The sequence below is a fragment of the Colletes latitarsis genome, chromosome 3 (genome assembly GCF_051014445.1).
Source record: "Colletes latitarsis isolate SP2378_abdomen chromosome 3, iyColLati1, whole genome shotgun sequence".
Lineage (NCBI taxonomy): Eukaryota > Metazoa > Arthropoda > Insecta > Hymenoptera > Colletidae > Colletes > Colletes latitarsis.
This window is the reverse complement of record NC_135136.1, coordinates 31,038,445-31,058,877: the sequence shown is the minus strand read 5'-3', so window position 1 is coordinate 31,058,877 and position 20,433 is coordinate 31,038,445. Positions and strand designations below refer to the sequence as shown.

At 36.9% G+C, this 20,433-nt stretch overlaps 1 protein-coding gene across 3 annotated transcripts in view; it reads left to right on the top strand.

The window, feature by feature from the left end:
* The window catches only part of LOC143340550 (agrin), a 903,627-nt gene that overhangs the window by 162,898 nt on the left and 720,296 nt on the right, over window positions 1–20,433 (top strand). For all 3 annotated transcript variants that reach the window (XM_076762655.1, XM_076762656.1, XM_076762654.1), the window contains exon 2: window positions 3,950–5,430. In XM_076762655.1, the coding sequence (XP_076618770.1) occupies window positions 4,116–5,430 (1,315 nt within the window). In that variant the 5' untranslated portion in view covers window positions 3,950–4,115. The remainder of the gene's footprint in view (window positions 1–3,949; window positions 5,431–20,433) is intronic.

Sequence of the window (20,433 nt, the reverse complement as noted above, 5' to 3'; positions counted from 1 at the left end):
CCCCCGGATAGCCGTTCAGAGTTCCGTCCGCGAATTGATAACCATTAGAGGCGCCGTCGCTTCTTCGATTGCAATTGGAAAATTATAAATTTATTCGCGAAGTACGTGCAAGCGGTGTTCGTTCTGTTCAATTTTCAGCAATTAAGTTCTCCGGAATCCATTATACGAGATTGTTCCCTTGAATAACCTCGATTGGCAATTTTTTTTAAATAAATAACTATTCGAGAAAGATAGAATTATTACGTAATACGCTTCTAGCAATCCTAAGGAATCGTGAAGTAATTATCATTTGTTAACAACTTATGTCTGAGTGAGGATTATGACTCATATTAATGTAGAATATCATAAAAAATACAATATTATATAGGGTGGTCGGCCAACCCTGGGAAAAATTTTAATGGGAGATTCTAGAGCCCAAAATAAGACCAAAATCAAGAATATTAATTTCTCGATTGAGGCTTCGTTAAAAAGTTATCATTCTGAAAAAATTATTTTCGGTTGTGGGAGTCAATTACAATCATTTTTGGTCAATAAACATACCCACGAAATTCTAACCTTTTCCGAGAAAAAATTCCTTACCGAAAATGTAATTTCAGGCCAGAAATGTCACTTCAAAATTTCGTGCGTATCTTTAAAACGTCATAACTTTTGAACGGATTGAAGGATTTTAATTTTTCAACAGGCAAATAACGCGTATTTTAGTGAAGAATATGTAGAAATTCTAACAATATTGAAAAAGTTGTTCCTTGACCCCGAAAAATGAGAAAAACCCCATAAAAGAGGTGCAATTTTTAAACGACCATATCTCCTACAATAATGAATATATTTCAATGAAACTTTTTTCTGAAGTAGAGGGATAGGTACCTACAAAAAAGTATTAGACAAAATTTCCGTAGCGCGTCAAACAAATTTATTAAAAATCAAAAACCAATTTTTAAGAAAAATCGACAGGGGGGTAAGCTGCTAAAATTTCTCGGTGAAAAAAATTTTTTCAAATTGCTCTGGAAAAATTATTTTTAGCTAGGGGCGCCAATTACAATAATTTTTGGTGAATAGACATACCCCCGAAATCCTACATACTTTCGAGAAAAAAATTCGAGTAGGTGTGAAATTTTTCGACAAAATTAAAAAATCTCAAATCGCAGTAAAAAAATTATTTTTAGTTGCAGGAGTTAATTAGAATCATTTTTGGTCAATAGACATAACCCTGAATTCCTACGCATTTTCGAGAAAAAAATTCTTTACCGAAAATATAATTTCTGGCCAAAAATGTTACCCCCAAATTTTATACCAACCTTTAAAACATCATAACTTTTGAACGGATTGGACGATTTTAATGTTTAAAAAAGCAAACTACGCATATTTTGACGAAGAATATGTAGAAATCGCAAAAATATTCGAAAAATTGATCCTTGACTCCGGAAAATGAGGAAAACTCCATAAAAATAGTCCAATTTTCAAACAGTCATAACTACTACAATAATGAATATATCTCAATGAAACTTTTTTTTGAAGTAGAGCCCGTGGGTACCTACAAAAAAGTATTAGACAAGTTTTCTGTAAGGCGTCAAACAAATTTATTAAAAATCAAAAACGAATTATTAAGAAAAATCGACAGGGGGTAAGCTGCTAAAATTTCTCGGTGAAAAAAATTTTTTCAAATCGCTCTGGAAAAATTATTTTCGGTTGCAGGGGTCAATTAACAATAATTTTTACTGAATAGACATACCCCCGAAATCCTGCGCATTTTCGAGAAAAAAATTCGACTACGTGGAGTTTGTCGACAAACTTAAAAATTTTCAAATCGATCTGAAAAAATTCCAAGGCATTAATAATAAGTAAAGCTATTTACATCATCAAAGTATTGGCATGATATTCCAGAGGGATTGCTTTGAAAAATTATATGTGTACTAGTGTAGTTGTGATTTACTTAATTACAGTTCTGAAATATACAATATTTCTTGAAAGACTTCAAAGACATTGATAGAGGGGAAGCCATTTTCATATTACTGTTCAGTGTAATAAATTTGTCTGAAAAGTAATTTCCATATATTGCCAATGGTATACAGATCCGGAGAAACAAGGGACAGAAAAAAACATCAATATTTCTTTCATGAAACCACTCTTTTCGTGTGCTTGTCGAGTACATTGCAGCTTTATCGTCGTGAAAAATTTAAATTTTATTCCATAATTTGTTCAAGTTTTTGTAGTACAGTTTGAAGAATATTTAAATACTTTCAAGAATTCTCTACTGCAGTTATTGTATCAATTACCCTGGACTAATAAATTCTAAACTATAGTATAGGAGAAATGCCAAATCAAAGTGTGTCTATTTTTGCAAATTACAATAATCAATTCAAGATACCACAGTTTTTATTTTTTTATGTACAGTACATTTTTCGTTATTCATATTATGGTCGAAACCAGTGCAATCGTGCACTGTGCATTTTTCAGTCATTTTTTTTTTAGACGAAGACTGTTGAATCTGAAATTTGATGTTTAATGTTTCCTCATTCTTTGTTTCAAAATTTTACCACAGTTGTTAACGTTTTTAAGTAGATTATTAATAAATTTAAAAAATTTGTAAGAGCTTTTGTCAAGCTTGTCGGTTATCGAGGACGTTCTAGGCTGCATAATAATAACAGTAATAGTAATGATAATAAAAATAATGGTTATAAGTTTGTTATTAAGTTGCAACTATAGTGGAATTGCAACATTTTTAAGAAGAGTACGATTCAGATTATTTAGTATCGTTAAATAAAAAAATTGGGTTGAATACGATTGCACGTAGTGTCCCAACGTTAATATTTTTATGACAACTATATAATATGATACGTTACATATGATGGGGTTAAAGGGGTTGTAGTGAAATTTGTGACTGTATTTTTTATACATACTGCTGTTTCTATGAACGAAATACGCTACGTTATTTCGAGTTTCGTGTATTAAATAGAAATAGACAATGAACTTCGTAAACGGACGGGGGATATTCGTAAATGTTAATTTTATTTTACACGCAGGGCTTTGGTTGCCGTCGAAATTTAGTCGGCGCACGTGAATTCAGCTACTAGTATTATCGCCGGCCGCAACGAACGTTGCATTTCGGTCACGCACGATCGAGTATTATCGTCGTCATTGTTATATCGACTATTCGTGAGGTACCGAGCATACGGTTGTAATCGTAGTCTGGAGGAGCGCTTACAGAATATTGCGGCTCTGAACATACTGCATTCAGATACATACATCGATAACGGACCACGAATAAACACGCACAGAGACCTTGGCAAACCCGTGCACCGTCTTAGACACGCGTCACGAGAATACGGACAGGTAATTAAAAGTGGCGATATGCATGGGAGAACCCCTTTCGCACTGTATTCCTTAATTACAGGAACTTTAAACTAACCGACGTCCTCACGATGATTGTAAATAAAGGGAAAGGCACACTGAATCTCCTATCGTATACATTTCATTTCAACTTAGAAGAAATAAATTATTTTACGCTGATGGAATCGCCAGTAAGACCATACTTTGAAACAGTAACGTCTCGTCAAAAATTATTTACGTGTTTAAAAAATAAAGTTTTGGAATAATTTTTGTACATTTATCCAATTGATACATACCAGATTAACGATTATACAGGATATCCAAAGAGGTTGGAACCTCTGTTCTTGGTCAAAAGAGTATATTGTAGGACGAAATGTCTATTAGAACAATCAGGGTAAATATGCTGCCGATTATTCGGACATTCCGGACTGACATAATCTGTCAGATTATACTAGCATTGCCTTGAATAAATTTTGAACTATCAAACCAATTCTAAACTAACACTTGGATGGTAAACATAACCTTTCGAATAACTGTTCTTTACTTGTACTTACGCTAAACCCATCCTCATCTTTCAATCACGATAACATAACTAACACCCTCTCTCTTCTCTTCTTTCCAGATTCGGTGACGCTCACCAACTAACACCCACGCTTCGTAACAACTGCCTACTAACCGACTTCGAAATGACCTCCGCGTTACTTTAACAGCCACCGTCGACGGTCGAAAAGAACGAGCGGTCGTCGCGGTCGTTCGTCGCTCGAGACCGACGATGCGAATTCCTGAAGATGCGCAGGACGAGCAGCAACGGTTTGAAGCTCGACCTAACAGAGAACACCCCAGGTAGCTCGTTGTCGCGGCTGCCGAATTTAGTCGAGCATGCGGAGAGCTGTCAAGCACTGTCCACCGGAACCGGTGAGAATTTAAGCAGCAAACTGCCAAACGTGGTCGAGGGCTCCATGGACTATGGTAGCGAGCGCAGATCCTCCCGGTACCTCGAGTACCAAGACTCCAAGCCTTATCAGGATCCCCAGTCGGCTTCGGGGCTGCCCCCATACGAGCAGGGTTACCACCACGATCAGTCGAGGGGCTACAGAGGCTACGATCGTAACCCGTACGAGAGGGAGGATATCGACCGATACGATAACAGAATTTATCCCGAGGATAGCCTGAGGTACGATCGTCGGGGGGATCAGAAAACGTATCAGGAATCGGACCTGGACGCGCCCTACGAGAGGAGCGATGCTCAGAAGCTTAGCAGGACTTATCCCGCGGAGCTCCCGGAGTCCGGCAGGAGATACTCGAGAGATTTGACAGATTACGAGTACGCGTCGAGATACGCGGAGGAGACGTTGAAACTCGAGCCGAAGAAGGATCACCACCATCATCATTCGGGTAAGGTGTACGAACCGGCGCCCTCCAAGGGCTACGAGTCCGGCGTGAAGACGCACGATTCCGCCTACGAGTTGTCCTGCTCCGCGCAGCAGGACCTCGCCGCGAGAAAGTACGAGACCAAGTATCATTCCGCGAACAAGATGTACGGAACGTTGCCCAGGTACGAGGCGAGCAAGTCCTACGAGCCCAGATCCTACGAGTACGAGGAACAAACGTACGAGACCACTGGTAAATCCTATGACTCGAAGTACGAGCTGACCAGCTCAAAGAGCTACGAGCGCACCAAGTACGACTGTTCGTCGTCCTCCAGGTACCAGGACAAGTCGTACGACCAGACGCTGAAGATCGGCGAGCTGGGATCCACGTCGTCGGCTGCTTACGTCAGAAAGACGCAGGACCAGGATGAGACCAACGCTGAGAAAATGAACGGATACAGGAAGAACAATTTCGAAACGTACGGGGTGTATTCCGACCCCGAGGACGATCACGGCTTCCCTGCCGAGAAAAAGACGCCGCAGTATCCGTACAAGGGTGTCGTCGTGAACGTCAGCGGGGAGTCGAGCGTCATAGATCAGAAACGCGCCAAGGATGGCAGACAAACCGAAATGCCGGGAAGCCCTTGGTGCAGGCCTACTATACTGTTGTTGTTCCTGGTCCTGCTTGTTGTCGTCTTCGTTTTCGTCGCTGGGATTCTTCTCTACCTAAACTGTGAGTTTCTTGCTTTTCTCGTTAACCTTCAAGCACACACGCTCGAATACTCACGTAGACACCCACCGTATATTCAATTGTTTATATCTCGAACTGTATTGCATGGATTTTAGTGTCTTCTTTTTTAATCGGTACGCCAAAGATTTAAGAATAACAATGTGCAGGTTAAACTGTCGGATGTGTTCGACAAGTAACGGTATTTATCAAAAAGTAAAACATCATACCTTTTTATTGATAAGAGATAAAAGGGTTTTACCACACGAAAGTGATAAGAAATATGCTGAAACGACTCGTTGCAAAAACTATTATTACTTTTTAGAATTAAAGTAGATGACATTTTACGTTTACGTCATAACTGTTTTGACATGTAAATATGATATTTTTAATAAGAAAAAGTACAAGTAATCGCTTGTGTCGTTTAATACAATATCTTAGAAATATGAATAAAATTTGTACAAAATAATTAAAACTGACAAATAAACATGGCAGCGACAATTGCACGCATATTCAATAACTTTTTAACACTTTTATTACGTGGCAAATTTGGGCATTTTTCGTGGGGCCCAAACAATTTTTGTTTCTTAATTCTTCATGAAATTATTTGTTTTGAATTACACAGGGTATTCGGCCACCCCTGGGAAATATTTTAATAGATTCCAGAGGCCAAAATAAGACGAAAATCAAGAATACCAATTTGTTGACCGGGGCTTCGTTAAAATGTTATCAACAATTAAATTCAAAAATTTCAAATCGTTCTGGAAAAATTATTTTCCATTGCGGGGGTCAATTGCAAGCATTTTTGGTCAACAGACATACCCCCGAAATCCTACTCAGTTTCGAGAAAAAAATTCATTACCGAAAATTTCATGTCTGACCATAGCGTTGATATGTTTCACTGAAATGTCATGCGTATCTTTAAAACATCATAACTTCTGAACGGATTGGACGATTTTAATGTTTAAAAAAGCAAACTACGCGTATTTTGATGGAGAATATGTAAAAATCGTAAAAATATTCGAAAAGTTGGTTCTTGACCCCGAAAAATGAGAAAAACCCCATAAAAATGGTCCAATTTTCAAACAGCCATAACTCCTACAATTGTGAATATATTTCAATGAAACTTTTTTCTGAAGTAGAGCTCATGGGTACTTACAAAAAAGTATTAGACAACTTTTCTGTAGGTCGTCAAATTAAATTACTAAAAACCAAAAATGAATTTTTAAGAAAATCGACAGGGGGTGGGTGCCTGAATTTTTCGACGAAAAACAATTTTTTCAAATCGTTCTAAAAAAATTATTTCTAGGTTCTGGGGTCAATGACAATCATTTTTGGTCAATAGACATACCCCCGAATTCCTGCGCACTTTCGAGAAAAAAATTCCTCACCGAAAATATAATTTCTGGCCAGAAATGTCTGCTCGAATTTTCATGCGAATGTTTAAAACATCATAACTTCTGAACGGATTGGACGATTTTAATGTTTAAAAAAGCAAACTACGCGTATTTTGGCGGAAAATATGTAAAAATCGTAAAAATATTCAAAAAGTTGGCCTTTGACCCCAGAAAATGAGAAAAACCCTACAAAAATGGTGCAATTTTCAAACAGCCATAACTCCTACAATTGTAAATATATTTCAATGAAACTTTTTTCTGAAGTAGAGCTCATAGGTACCTACAAAAAAGTATTAGACAAAATTTCCATAGCTCGTCAAACAAAATTAGTAAAAATGAAAAACGAATTTTTAAAAAAATCGAAGGGGGTAGGTGCCTAAATTTTTCGGTGAAAAAGAAAAATTTCAAATCATTCTAGAAAAATTATTTTCGATTGCTGGGGACAATTACAATCGTTTTTGATGAATAGACATACTTCCGAAATCCTGCGCATTTTCGAGAAAAAAATTCAGTACGGACGGAACTTTAAACGTTAATAACTGTTTAACGAAGCCTTCATCAACAAATTGGTATTCTTGATTTTCGTCTTATTTTGGCCTCTAGAATTCCCCATTCAAATTTTTCCCAGGGGTGGCCGAACACCCTGTATATATTACTTTTTATCCTTTTAATCTTATGTAATTATGTTTAAAATAGGATATGTAATACGTATGTAATATAGGAGACGCCAAAGTATTGGTGCTACAGTCGAGAAAGGGGTGATTCTACATGCAAAAAACAATTCGATTTATCGGACATACGTGCGATTGAATACGATTTGCCTGGCGTGTATGTCCAATATTCACTCTTTCTACTTGTATTGATGTCCAGGCCATACTCCATCGAAGTTTCAAAATCTATTTTCTCGAAAACAGAGCCTCGATTGAAAAAATTCTATTCTTTATTTTCGAATTGTTTTTTCATGTAAAAGCACTCCCTTCTCGGTTGTACCACAAATGCTGTAATACGCTGTAAATAATATAGACGCTAACGTCGTTGAAGCAGTTTTAGGAATTGGTGAGGATGATTTTGTCCACGAATTGAAACAAAAGCATGATTCACTAACCATAGAAGATTTTTCTTTTTTTTAATAACAGAGTGTTTGGTCATATTTCCATATCAGTTAATTAATTGTGCTTGCTCACATATTCTATTACTGTACTTATTACCAAAGACAAATAATATAACTCACGTGCAAATTGCATTATCAGTTTATTTATCCACATATCGCCAAAAGATAAATTGTTATTTGTGGATGACTGTTCTACTTGAGAACGTTTATGTAAAAAGTATTTTTTAACGTCAACGAATGTTAAATTTTGAAATATCGGCAAGCACAAAAATAGAAATTGAAAAAGAGCTTCAAAATTTAAAAATCTTCATTTCTTTTTTATTTTAGTTTTCTTGCTCAATCTATAAAAGTTTTGCTTCGCATATTACATAGTTTTTTTTAGTAAAATTTCTAAAAAAACGCGTTAAAAATCAACTCGTAACACGGGAATGTTCCTCCTAATACCGTGTCTTACGCCTGGCGTGTAGGACAGATCGCTAGGACGCGATGATTATTCAAACTTAACGCCTCCTTCGCGCCTTTACGTTTATCCCGGGACCGATAAAACCCCGTTTAAAGTTATAGGTCACGTTCCACGGTGAACGAACGGTCGTAGTTAACGGGGCTTTGTTAGAGGAGATACGAAATTAGCGAAGTTTCAGCGGCTACAAAGACTTCTCTCGTTCTTCGACTAAATAGTACGTCTCGTTCGATGGCCGAAGTACGTTTTCTCGTTTTCTAGTAATTTTCTTCTTCGCCTGTGTCCTTCGAACGATTTCGGAGGGTCATTTCGTTAATGAACAACCGATACCAATTATTTACGGCTGTCCATGTGACCGCCATAATAATGGACGACGACGTGAACGACGTCGACGTCGCGACGCCTCGTAGACACGTGCTGACGATACGTTAAGCCGGAACGGTTACTGTCTCCGCGGCAGTTTTATGTGTCGAATTTGACATGCCCGGCACGTAGGGACTTGCCACTAGCGAGACTGTTCGGTCGGAATTACAATGCGAGGAGTAAATGGAAGAATAGGGTTTAAAGAATAGAAGTGGACAAAAGTGACGTTTACTTTGGCCATTTGTTTTGTTTCGACGCGAGCATCACGGACGCGTAGAGTACGGTGAGCTCTCTTTGCAACGGGTATTAAATTTTCTCTGAAACGACGATGCGGTTGTCTGGTCTTTTTCGAGAGTTTCGGCGGGCTTGCCGGGAAGTTTCGTCGTTTACGGCCAAATAAGATTTTTTCAGCCACTCGAAACTGTTTAGAAATCTTGGGTGATTAATGTCCCGTTTGTGAACTAATCGTTGATAACAGAGAGAATGTATTACTAAGATTACAATATTCACGGTTACGTCTTGACAACTCTGTCACAGCTGGTATTTACACTGTTGATTCTTTGCGAACGATCGCTTCTAGATGTTCGAACGTCTTCTGAAAGGAGCAGCTAGCTTTCAGTGTCAGTCAATCGAATTTTTTATAACTATAGTGTGTGATAATAATGTAATTTTTTAAGAGAAAATATATATTGTATGTTTGAATTTTGAGCATCGACAAGGGACATTTTTCAAGCGTTAGACATCGATTGTAAAGAAACTCCACATGCAGGTAGAGTACTTAAAAACATTCGACACATATTTTGTTTAGTATACAGAGTGTTCGGCCACACCTGGGAAAAATTGTAATGGGAGATTTTAGAGGCCAAAATAGGACGAAAATCAAGAATATCAATTTGTTGATGGAGGCTTCGTTAAAAAGTTATTAACGTTTAAAGTTCCATCCGTACTGAATTTTTTTCTCGAAAATGCGCAGGATTTCGGAAGTATGTCTATTCACCAAAAACGATTGTAATTGTCCCCTGCAATTGAAAATAATTTTTCCAGAACGATTTGAAATTTTTCTTTTTCGTCGAAAAATTTGTCCACCTTCCTGAATTTTTTTTTCGAACGTGCTAAGGATTTCGAGGGTATGTCTGTTGACCAAAAATGATTGTAATTGACCCTTGCAACCGACAATAATTTTTCCAGAATGATTTGAAATTTTTCATTTTCGCCGAAAAATTTAGGCACCTACCCCCTGACGACCCTTCTTAAAAATTCGTTTTTGATTTTTAATAAATTTGTTTGATGCCCTATAGAAAAGTTGTCCAATACTTTTTTGTAGGTACCTATGACCTCTACTTCAGGAAAAAGTTTCATTGAAATATATTTACTATTGTAGGAGATATGGCTGTTTGAACATTGGACCATTTTTGTAGGGTTTTTCTCATTTTCCGGGGTCAAGGACCAACTTTTCGAATATTTTTACGATTTCTACATATTCTCCACCAAAATACGCGTATTTTGCTTTTTTAAACATTAAAATCGTCCAATCCGTTCGGAAGTTATGACGTTTTAAAGATTCGCATGAAATTTCAGGGAAGCATTTCTGGGCCTCGCATGAGATTTTTGATAAGTAATTTTTTTCTCGAAAATGCGTAGGATTTCGGGGGTATGTGTAATGACTAAAAATGATTGCAATCGACCCCCACAATCGAAAATAATTTTTTCAGATTGATTTGAAATTTCTTAATTTAATTTTTTAATAACTTTTTAACGAAGCCTCAATCAGGAAATTGATATTCTCGATTTTCGTCTTATTTTGGTTTCTAAAATCTCTCATTAAAATTTTTCCCAGCAGTGGCTGAACACCCTGTATGTATATTTTAACTTTATAACTAGAGGTAAAGAAGAATAATAAAGAGGAAACTTGTACTTGTAAAATCACATTGCATACCAGTATTTTTTATATTACATAATAATTTTCTGTCCATGAATGCATCAGTATGCACAAACAAACGAAACCTGCATACGTACAATATTGCCAATTCCAGGAATTGATTAAATTTAAAAATGTCGATTTCTGTTGGACACATCCTGTCTGTTTTCGTTTACATCCAGTATTTTATTACTTTTCAGATGATAGAAGGCCTATCTCTTTAAAAGTTTTAAGGAAATTATGACACTGCAATTTACGGAACAGTAGGTGTTCTTTTTTACTGTACATTTAATAGTTTTAGAAGAACAATATTTGCTTCCATTATATTCTGATGGAAAAAACTTAATGAAAGAACTGTTATATTCCAGCTAAAGCAACAGCTACTTTTTTCTCAAACGTATTTAAGATGTCGAAAGATGGAGAAGTTTGGCATTGTTTATCTGACCTGCCTAGTTTCTGTTATATTATCATTATCTAAATTAATGCAAATTTTTTTATACATTTAATATCATCCAATGATTTGTATATTATTTCGTGGACCCATTTTTTAAACATTTCTCGATAAATTTTCGAAATTGATCATTATGCATAAAAGCATTTCTAAAATAAAAAGAAATATAATATTATGGAAAAAATATTTTACAGAAGTTTTGATTATATTATGGTAGTCTTCGTTAAAAGCCTTACAACTGTCCTTTATATCATTTTTTCTAGCTTTAGTCGTTTCCAACTCTAAAAGGTTGAAGAGTAGTTTCATTAGCTTATGATGAATTTCTGTCTGTAAAAAAAAATATGTGTCGTATATTTTTAACTACTCTGCCCGTATGCGGAATTTATTAAAATCCGCGTTTGGGTTGTACCCTCTGTGAGTGTAGATATTAAATATTCAACGTTAAAGTTTCGCGAAAGGAATAGAATAATTAAAAACTGCTTTTTCGGCAATAAGTGCAATTCTTGCAACCGTAAATTTATTTTTGAAACGTAGTAATTACAAAATGAGATATAAAAGCCACGATTCGTATAGTATAAAAAACACGATAATCTCTTATATTTTATGAAACTCGTGGTAATGTTTGACGAATCTAATTGGATATGTAAACTAAAGCTAGAAGAATTTGTTCGAAGAATTTATAAAATTCCTAGATAGTCTTAATATTCAATTTTTATAAATAGGAATAGTAATATCATAGTTAAACATATTTTGTTTTGTATGATACTGTTCTTGAGTCTTAAATTCTACTACTCATGACGTTGCGGCGAAAGGAGCAGACGTTGTCTGTGATAGAAATTTATTTACTCGCAGCGGACGTGCGCAGTCAGCATACAAAATGGGGAAGATGCAAAGAACAGGGAAACGATAAGGGGTGAACTAGCTTCCTTAGGAAATCATTGGATATCTTTGCATGGTCGTTTATGTGATAGCAACACGCTTAGGGGCGGCCATCGAGCTCTGTTCTCCGGAAGAATATAAACTGACTCGTTTCGGAGCAACCAATTCGCCGTTTACGAGTGACATTCGTTCTACATTTTTATCCGCGATTCAATTACGGATATACCCGCATAAGAGAAACAATGCGCACCTAAAAAGATCTAATAACCCTGTCAAAATTAAATTAAAATATTGAATATAAAGAATATTGTTGACCTTTACAACTATATTTACTACAACAGAGATGCGACAAAATTTTCTCTCATTTAATTGAGTTTAGCTTGTCATTGCAATATGTCTGTTATTGCAGTCTAAAAGATCACATTTTAATTGTTTATGTGTTTTTCCTGTTGGTTATAGAGGAATCGAATTTTGATAAATAATTGTCGATGTTGAACTACTTAAATCTAAAAATGTTTATATTCATGTTAATTTACAAAATTATTCTGATGGAATAAGTTTAGAATTTCTGTTGCATATTGTAACGTAAGCCCTTGTTTAGTGTTATATGAGACCGTTATTGGGATTTTGTTAACATGTTATGCAGTAAAATAGAATAACGAAGTTGGACAGGGAGAATTTTAAAATTGTCTAAAACAGCTAAACTGTGATACGTTGTTACGAGAAAGTCGTAATTCCGTTAAATAAGTTTGCCACAAAAATTATAAACAAAATTTCTCCTCAGATATTTCGCCACTTTTTGTACCAATTGATAGAGAAGAGTAAATGCAGAAGTGATAAAAACGAAAAATATAATCATTGATCTTTGGCCACACTTTATATTTGTGGCAAAGAATTTTTTTCTCAAAAGTGTGTAGGTTGTCGGGGGTATGTCTATTGACCAAAAATGATTGAAATTGACCCCCGCAATCAGAAATAATTTTTCCAGAATTATTTGTAATTTTTTAATTTTGTCGAAAAATTTGTCCGCCTTCCTGAATTTTTTTCTCGGAAATACAAAAGAATTCGGGGGTATGCCTATCGACCAAAAATGATTGTAATTGACCCTCGCAACTAAAAATAATTTTTTTAGAACGATTTGAATTTTTTTTTCGCCAAAAAATTTCAGGAGAATAGGTGTACGTCTGTTCAGACAGTATATTTTCAGAAATGAATTTTTTTCTCGAAAATGAGTAGGATTTTGTGGGTATGCCTATTCACCAAAAATGATTGTAATTTACCCCTGCAACTAAAAATAATTTTTTTATAAACGTTTTAAATGTTTCATTTTCGTCCAAAAATTTAGGCACCTACCCTCTGTCGATTTTTCTTAAAAATTCGTTTTCCCAGGGGTGGTCGAACACCCTGTATGTATATCGAGACTGTTCAGCTCTTACAATTAGTTTAAAGCAACTTTTTCTATTCATATATTTTATATATTGGAGCAAAAGCGAGAAATGATTTAAAAAAAATTGTTCTATCATAATAAGTTATTTTGTTTCTAGTTCTATGGTTATTAAATAAATATAATTTATATTCTTTATATCATAAATTATAGTAATATTATATTTCGCGTTCAATATGATTCCTATATAAAGTTTCCATTTATCTTGCTTTTTGTATGTGGATATAGTCCAATTATCTCTAAAATCTTCCATTAAAATTTTTCCCAAGGGTGGTCAGGCACCCTGTATATTGAAAAGGCCGATGCAAGAAATGACATAGTTTCTTTATAAAAAAAATACGAAAGAAAACAAAAAAAAAGCCGTTTTACAGTAGAAGACTTAATCCCGGTCGTATTTGGACGATCGGAAGGCCGATAATTTCTGCAGTAGTTTGTTAAAAATGGCGCGTATCGGGCGACCGTATCATAGAACCAGGTTTTTAAAGTCCTTAACAACTATAGTTCGCCAATTATCGGGGAACTCAATGAAAATCGATTGCGTCCTTCACCGGTTGGCGGCACGAAACGACGCCGGTTGAAACGAATTTCCGAAAATCCCGTTGAAAATACGACGGTCGTCGAGTAGATCCGTGGAAACAGGGACGGTTCGCCGCTCGACGAATTCCTACGCAGACACGCCGATCGTCGCTGTAAATGTATTGTCATGGGGACAATGCGGCGGCTGATTGCGAAGCGGCGGGGCGAAAACTTGACCCGAAAATAAACCGAATCGCTCAAACGGCCCTGTCGACCACTGCCAAACGCAGCCACTCGGAATACCCGAGGACACCAGAGCCTCGTTCCCGACTGTCGCTTCCACCCCCCCGTTGGTATTCTTCTCCCGCGGGGAGACAGAGAGCTTCTCTTCCGTCCATTGTGTCGGCCATCGTTCGCCCAAGTACCGTTCGCCAGCTGATACCGGGGCAAGCGGAAATCGCAACGGGAAAACGCGCACGATCGATGAGCCTCCGGCGTGTGAAACGCGCGGGCTCTCTTCACGGAGAAATCTGCTCTTTTTTTGTATAGTTTTTGCTTGGTTCCTTTGTTCGTCGGGTCCGACGTTTGTCGAAAGGGTGATCGAGCGTCGGACCGGAGGGCCAGATGGGGTTTGGACGTTGAAATTTTAACGAAGGACCGCGACGACGGGGCGCGCGTAAAGCGTGGACGAATAAATAGATTGTTAGAGAGGTGGAAGGGTGGGGGACTCTGATTAGGATTCTGGTGTCAGGCTTTATAACGGGTAAGAGGAGCCTTACGTTCGCAGGCACTGTACTTTACGCGCACGTAGAACTAATTTCCTTATCTGGGACCTGGCGACATTTTATTCGAGTAATAGATAGCGAGTAAGACATATATTGCGTTCGTTTGAACTACCAGTTGGCTACTTATCTGTTCTTTGTATAATTGAAATTTTTATTCTGTATGTTAATTTTTCGTTAAGGGGTTTGGGTTAGGATTAATCGAAAATTCGTTACTGAAAATATAATGTCTGATCATGAATGAATGATTCCCCTGAAATTTCATGTGTTTTAAATTGTTCTGAAAAAATTATTTTTAATTGCGGGGGTCGATTACAATCATTTTTGGTGAATAGACATACCCTCGAATTTCTGCGCACTTTCGAGAAAAAAATTCCTTACCGAAAATTTAATCTGAGGCTAGAAATGCTTTCCTCATAACTCCTGAATGGATTGGACAATTTTAATGTTTCCAAATGCAAACGATGCGTATTTTGGTGCAGAATATGTAGACATTCCAAGAATATTCGGAAAGTTGTTCCTTATTCCCGTAAAATGTCAAAAACACCATAAAAGTGGTTCAATTTTCAAACGGCCATAACTTCTAGAATAGTGAATATATTGGATTAAAATTTTGGGAGAAAGTACAATTCATGGATACCTAAAAAAAAGTATTAAACAACTTTTCTATGGAACGTCAAACAAATTTATTAAAAATGAAAAACAGATTTTTAAGAAAAATCGACAGGAGGGGGTAGGTGCCTAAATTTTTCGGCGGAAAAAAAAATTCCAAATCGTTTTGGAAAAATTATTTTCGGTAGCGGGGGTCAATTACAATAATTTTTGGTTAGTAGACCTACCCCTGAAATCCTATCAACTTTCTAGAAAAAAATTCAGTACGGGCGGAACTTTAAACATAAATAATTTTTTAACGAAGCCTCTATCAACAAATTAGTATTCTTGATTTTCGTCTTATTTTGACCTCCAGAATCTCCCATTAAAATATTTCCCAAGGGTAGCTGTACACCCTGTATACATACATACATAGTAGGTACATTTGTACAATAGATGTCATGCATCTATTTACCTGTGTAAATATAAACGTAGATTGGGTACTTCCTTATCGATTTTCAGTTATTTTTAATAATTCATATTAATTTTGTTACTTCAATATAAGATTTAAACGGACTTCAAAATCCTTAGTTTCGTAATAAGAATATTAATCAGTATTTAAACATACAATTAAGGCATTCTTAACAATAATATTTAGTTCTTTACACATTAGCATCACGGCAACGATGTGTATAAAAGACAATGCTCTTTTTCTCATTCGCTGTCCTTTTCATCGATTGTCGATTACGACTGTCGACAAAAGATAAAGATGATTCCAAGGCTCAACGATATCGCTGTGTATAAATATCTCCTGGTGTTGAATTTTGCCTCTGCTGTACGGAATTCAAATCATTACTATATCTATACTCGACCAACGGGACGAGTCAGCAAGTGTAAATAAACGTCCCTAAAGTGCCTCTTAAGTGTCCTTTGACTGTGACTGCAGCTGCAGTATCGACCACGTGGACGTCACACGGCACTTTGTTTTTCTTCACTGATTCTTCTCGTTGACCCGAGTATAGTTCTCACCCACTCGTAGGCTCACACAACTCGTGCATACAGACTCTAGGTTAATCGGTGGCTCGTCATCGGCAACGGTAGTCGAGCACACAAGAGTGGCATCGGCTATTGATGCTGTCTCTTATGTCGCGTCGTGGCAGATGCGACACCTTTGTCTGTTGCCGTTGGCCACTCAAGGGCGGCATCCACCCTTGATGATGCCTACAAAGGCTTTGTCTTGACTAATAACCCTAATTCAACCGAAACGTTTGGTCACCTACCAGGTTTAAAACCTTAACGCTCATATTTTTGAGTGGACCAACAATGATTAGTTTTCTTTATTGCACGTGTTTCTAAGCTGTATAAAAATGCGATTTTTGTTCATTACAATGTTGTTTCTAACGTATAATTTCAAGGAAAACAAATATTGTCATCCCTTAGAACCCTAGATTAAACAAATATCATTTTTCAAAGCAGTCAAACTCGGGCATGAGTGTTAAGGGGTTAAGGGAGGATTCTTGGGTAACAGCGTTAAAATTAAAATTTGCTTTTTAATTTTTTTCGAAAAGAATTAAAAGTTCAATTGTGCTAAACTTTTAGGGACATGAAGAGCCTTAAAACGTTGCAAAAATATTTTTTTAATTCATTTTTTATTATCTTTTATTAAATGGTAGTTAAGTCTTTTAATCCTATTCAACCATAGTTGGTGTACAGCATAAATCTGGTTGGTTTCCAATGGTACTGAACTTATTTTAGGAAAATTTGCGTTCTGATCTCTATAATGGGTGCTATGCAATGCAACTATGGTTACATCGTCGGATAGATGACTACTTAACTACCATTTAACAAAAGATAATAAAAAGTGAATTAAAATAATATTTTTACAATTAACTATTTTGCAATTACATAGTTGCCAAACCAATAGATTAAACGATTTATATTTTTTGGTAAAAAACCGAACGAAACTTAGTATCAAATTCTGATTTGCTTCTAATGTAAATAGGAAATGTATAGCGATGATGAAAGGAGAGAATCTTCAGTTTCCACTATCTTAGCAGTCCAACAACGCGTATTAAAAATAGTGAAACTTGTAATCTCAAAATATACGCATTGTGCTCAGTCGTGTCAGCCTATTGTTCATCTGCGTCGTATCATTAGCCCACAACACGACAATAATAAATCAGTAATCGTAAATCAGCCCAGATACCAATCACATGGTGTAAAGATTATGAAGCTCGTACGGACAAAAATTATGGATCGCGTCAGCTTGGGTTACATTTCGAGCAAAAAGTCTCGACAACTCATAACACGGTCTGATTAATGGCGTCGCCATTTTCCGTAACGCACTCGACGAACGTACCCGAACGGCGCAACAAGGATGCCCAAACATTGACGAATCGGACCGAAATGAATCGTATATCGTCGGATTGGGAGGGAAAGATTTGTGCTACCAGTCGATGCGCGACGCGGATACGCAATACTGCCGTATGACGAGGTATAAATTTTATCCAACCACTTTGCAATGTGCCAACACACCGATTGACGACGTCGGAACGAATAATTCGATTGTGTTTCAACGTAAAGCATCGACAGGCTGAAACATTTATTTATCTGTGTTTCTTGGATTTTTCGTCGACTTTTTCGAGTTTTGAAGTCAAATTTTTGCGACTTTAACTGTTAAAATATATTTAAACAAGTACAATGATTATTCGGTTGTTGGAAAATTGACAACGATGCGTCGATGTATGGGTTATTCTTTCCTTTTCTTTTTTCACGCTTTCGTGGTTCTTAGCTACAGGGGTCAAAATTGTTTTTTTTTTTTTGACGCATTCCTATAGATTGTGATACTTGAAGAAATCATTTATGCCATATTTTAGCGTGTTTTTAGTATCAAATTTCGTACATGTTAATTTCTGTTTAAATCTCATAATGTAAGAGGATAAAACCGAACAAAATCGGTAATGGAAATATAAGGGCCACCCTAATATGTACTTTTCTACTCCAGACCCTGCGTTGTATAGGATTCTAAATATAACAGTGAAAATCACACTCATGTTACTGTTTCAGACATAAGGAATTATAATTTCATTAAAAAATATCAGTGGACAACTTTGTTATAAGATGGTACAAGTGCATCCTACTCAAACACGTATTCCTGTTGTTTAATCTCTCCGGCACTAAACTTTGTTTCACCAAGTGTCACAATTTGGGAGGGTGCGTTAAAAAGTAATCGAAAGTTGAAAAATAAAGACCACCCTATTGTTGATCTTCTCGAGGTTAAATCTTCGGAAATGGTACGCGATGTGCCATGAAATGTGTTGGGAATTCCAACATTTATTAACGGACCTCATTTAGTGAATATTAGTTAAATTACTTAATTATCAATTTAGTTTAATAGTAGTTTAAATTAATCAGCAATTTGGCAACCTTTCGTACCTTATGGCACAATGCAAATTGCCATACTATAAAACCATAAACGAACCATACTTTGGGACCGCAGACAAGTTAGAACACTATCAGAACTCGATAAGAACAAGCAAGAACATTGAACATCATAAGAACATCAGTAGAATCGAACCACGAACATTAAATTTTAAACTGTTAACACATGTACATATTGTAAATAGTATTGGATTTCTATTTACTAAATAAAACGGCTCCACGAACATAGTGGGAGCCTACAAAATGGTTAGAAAAGAAGAAACGTCGCTGTATATCTGATTTATCGAAACAGGACAAGTATTTGCGAGAAATAAAAATTCCACGTTATTGAATTTCCATCGGTCGCTTTCGCGGCGTCGATAGTCGGGATCGTAGGTGAAACTAGAGACACTCGGTATAGATGCGGCAGCACGACGCGCGACGTCGTGAACATGCAGCGCGGGACTTTGGCGCAGAATGAGAATTTAGTATGTAAGGCACGTGTTCGCATCTGCCCTTATGAACGTTTCCCGCGATTCCGCCGTTTCGTCGTCATTCTCAGGCAACCTTGCCTGCCGCGCCACGAGGCCTCGAGAGATGGGTTCAGGGTTTTCGGGATTAAGGGCGTCGCCGATCATATTAAAGCCGGAGATATCTCATCCGCTCCTTATCCGGCCTGCTACGATCCCGGTAAACTCGCTGGCGTTTGTTCCACATAAATTACAAGGACTTTGGCCTCGGCGCGCGATGTCGACCGGTGTGTACGCAGCTTTAATGCCGCGAGGGTCGTCAAACTTCCTGTATATCGCCCGGGGACGACGGTTTACGAGACGCTCGGGTAAACGGATTTTAACGCTGGCCCCGGGATCAGCCTTGCTCAACGACCTTGTAATTGCTCCTCGGATTATTGTGGCAGCTGAAACTGTCGCTTGGTTTCCGGTTTTTACTTGACACATGGTTCCGTAGGTACTCGCTGTTTTACCCCGGTTGCGATTCTGGATGCTGGTATGCGTTGCTAGGCGTGTATTTTACAATACCGAGTAATTAGCAAGGCATGTTCCCAGTCGTCCAATTAGCTTTCTTGGCTCTCACAATGCTCGTGAAATCGATTTATTTAACAAATAGAAGAAATCTTATTTGCAAACACAACAATTCATTTAAAAAATTCTGTGATGTAAATATCTATCAACAATCTAACGAGAAATTGTCCAATGTTCGAATTATATTAACCCCTTGCCATACAATGACATCTCTGACTCGTCATCAAGCCTTATGAATTAAAATCAACACATTTTTACATTCACGAGGCATTCGTAAAACAATCTATTTTTTTCGTGGCCATTCCTTGTACGAACAAATTTAAACAAAATTAAATAGTTTGCAAAATTATTCGAAATTAAATCGTACGCAAGGGGTTAGAGTACAGTTCAACTATTAGAGTTCTTGTGGTTCTGCGGCGAACTTCCCGTGCTCGCCACCAGAGGGCAACGCTCTCGTCTCTCTCGCAAGTGCTCGACTAACCCAGACCTAAACACTCGTCTATACGGTAGATCATAAACAAATGAAATACACACGTCAGATTTGAATTTTCAAAATAAATTCGAGAATAAATTAGAAAATCTGACATTATATGGATATTAGGCTGGTTCTTAACTACAAAAATCAAAATTTTTTCTC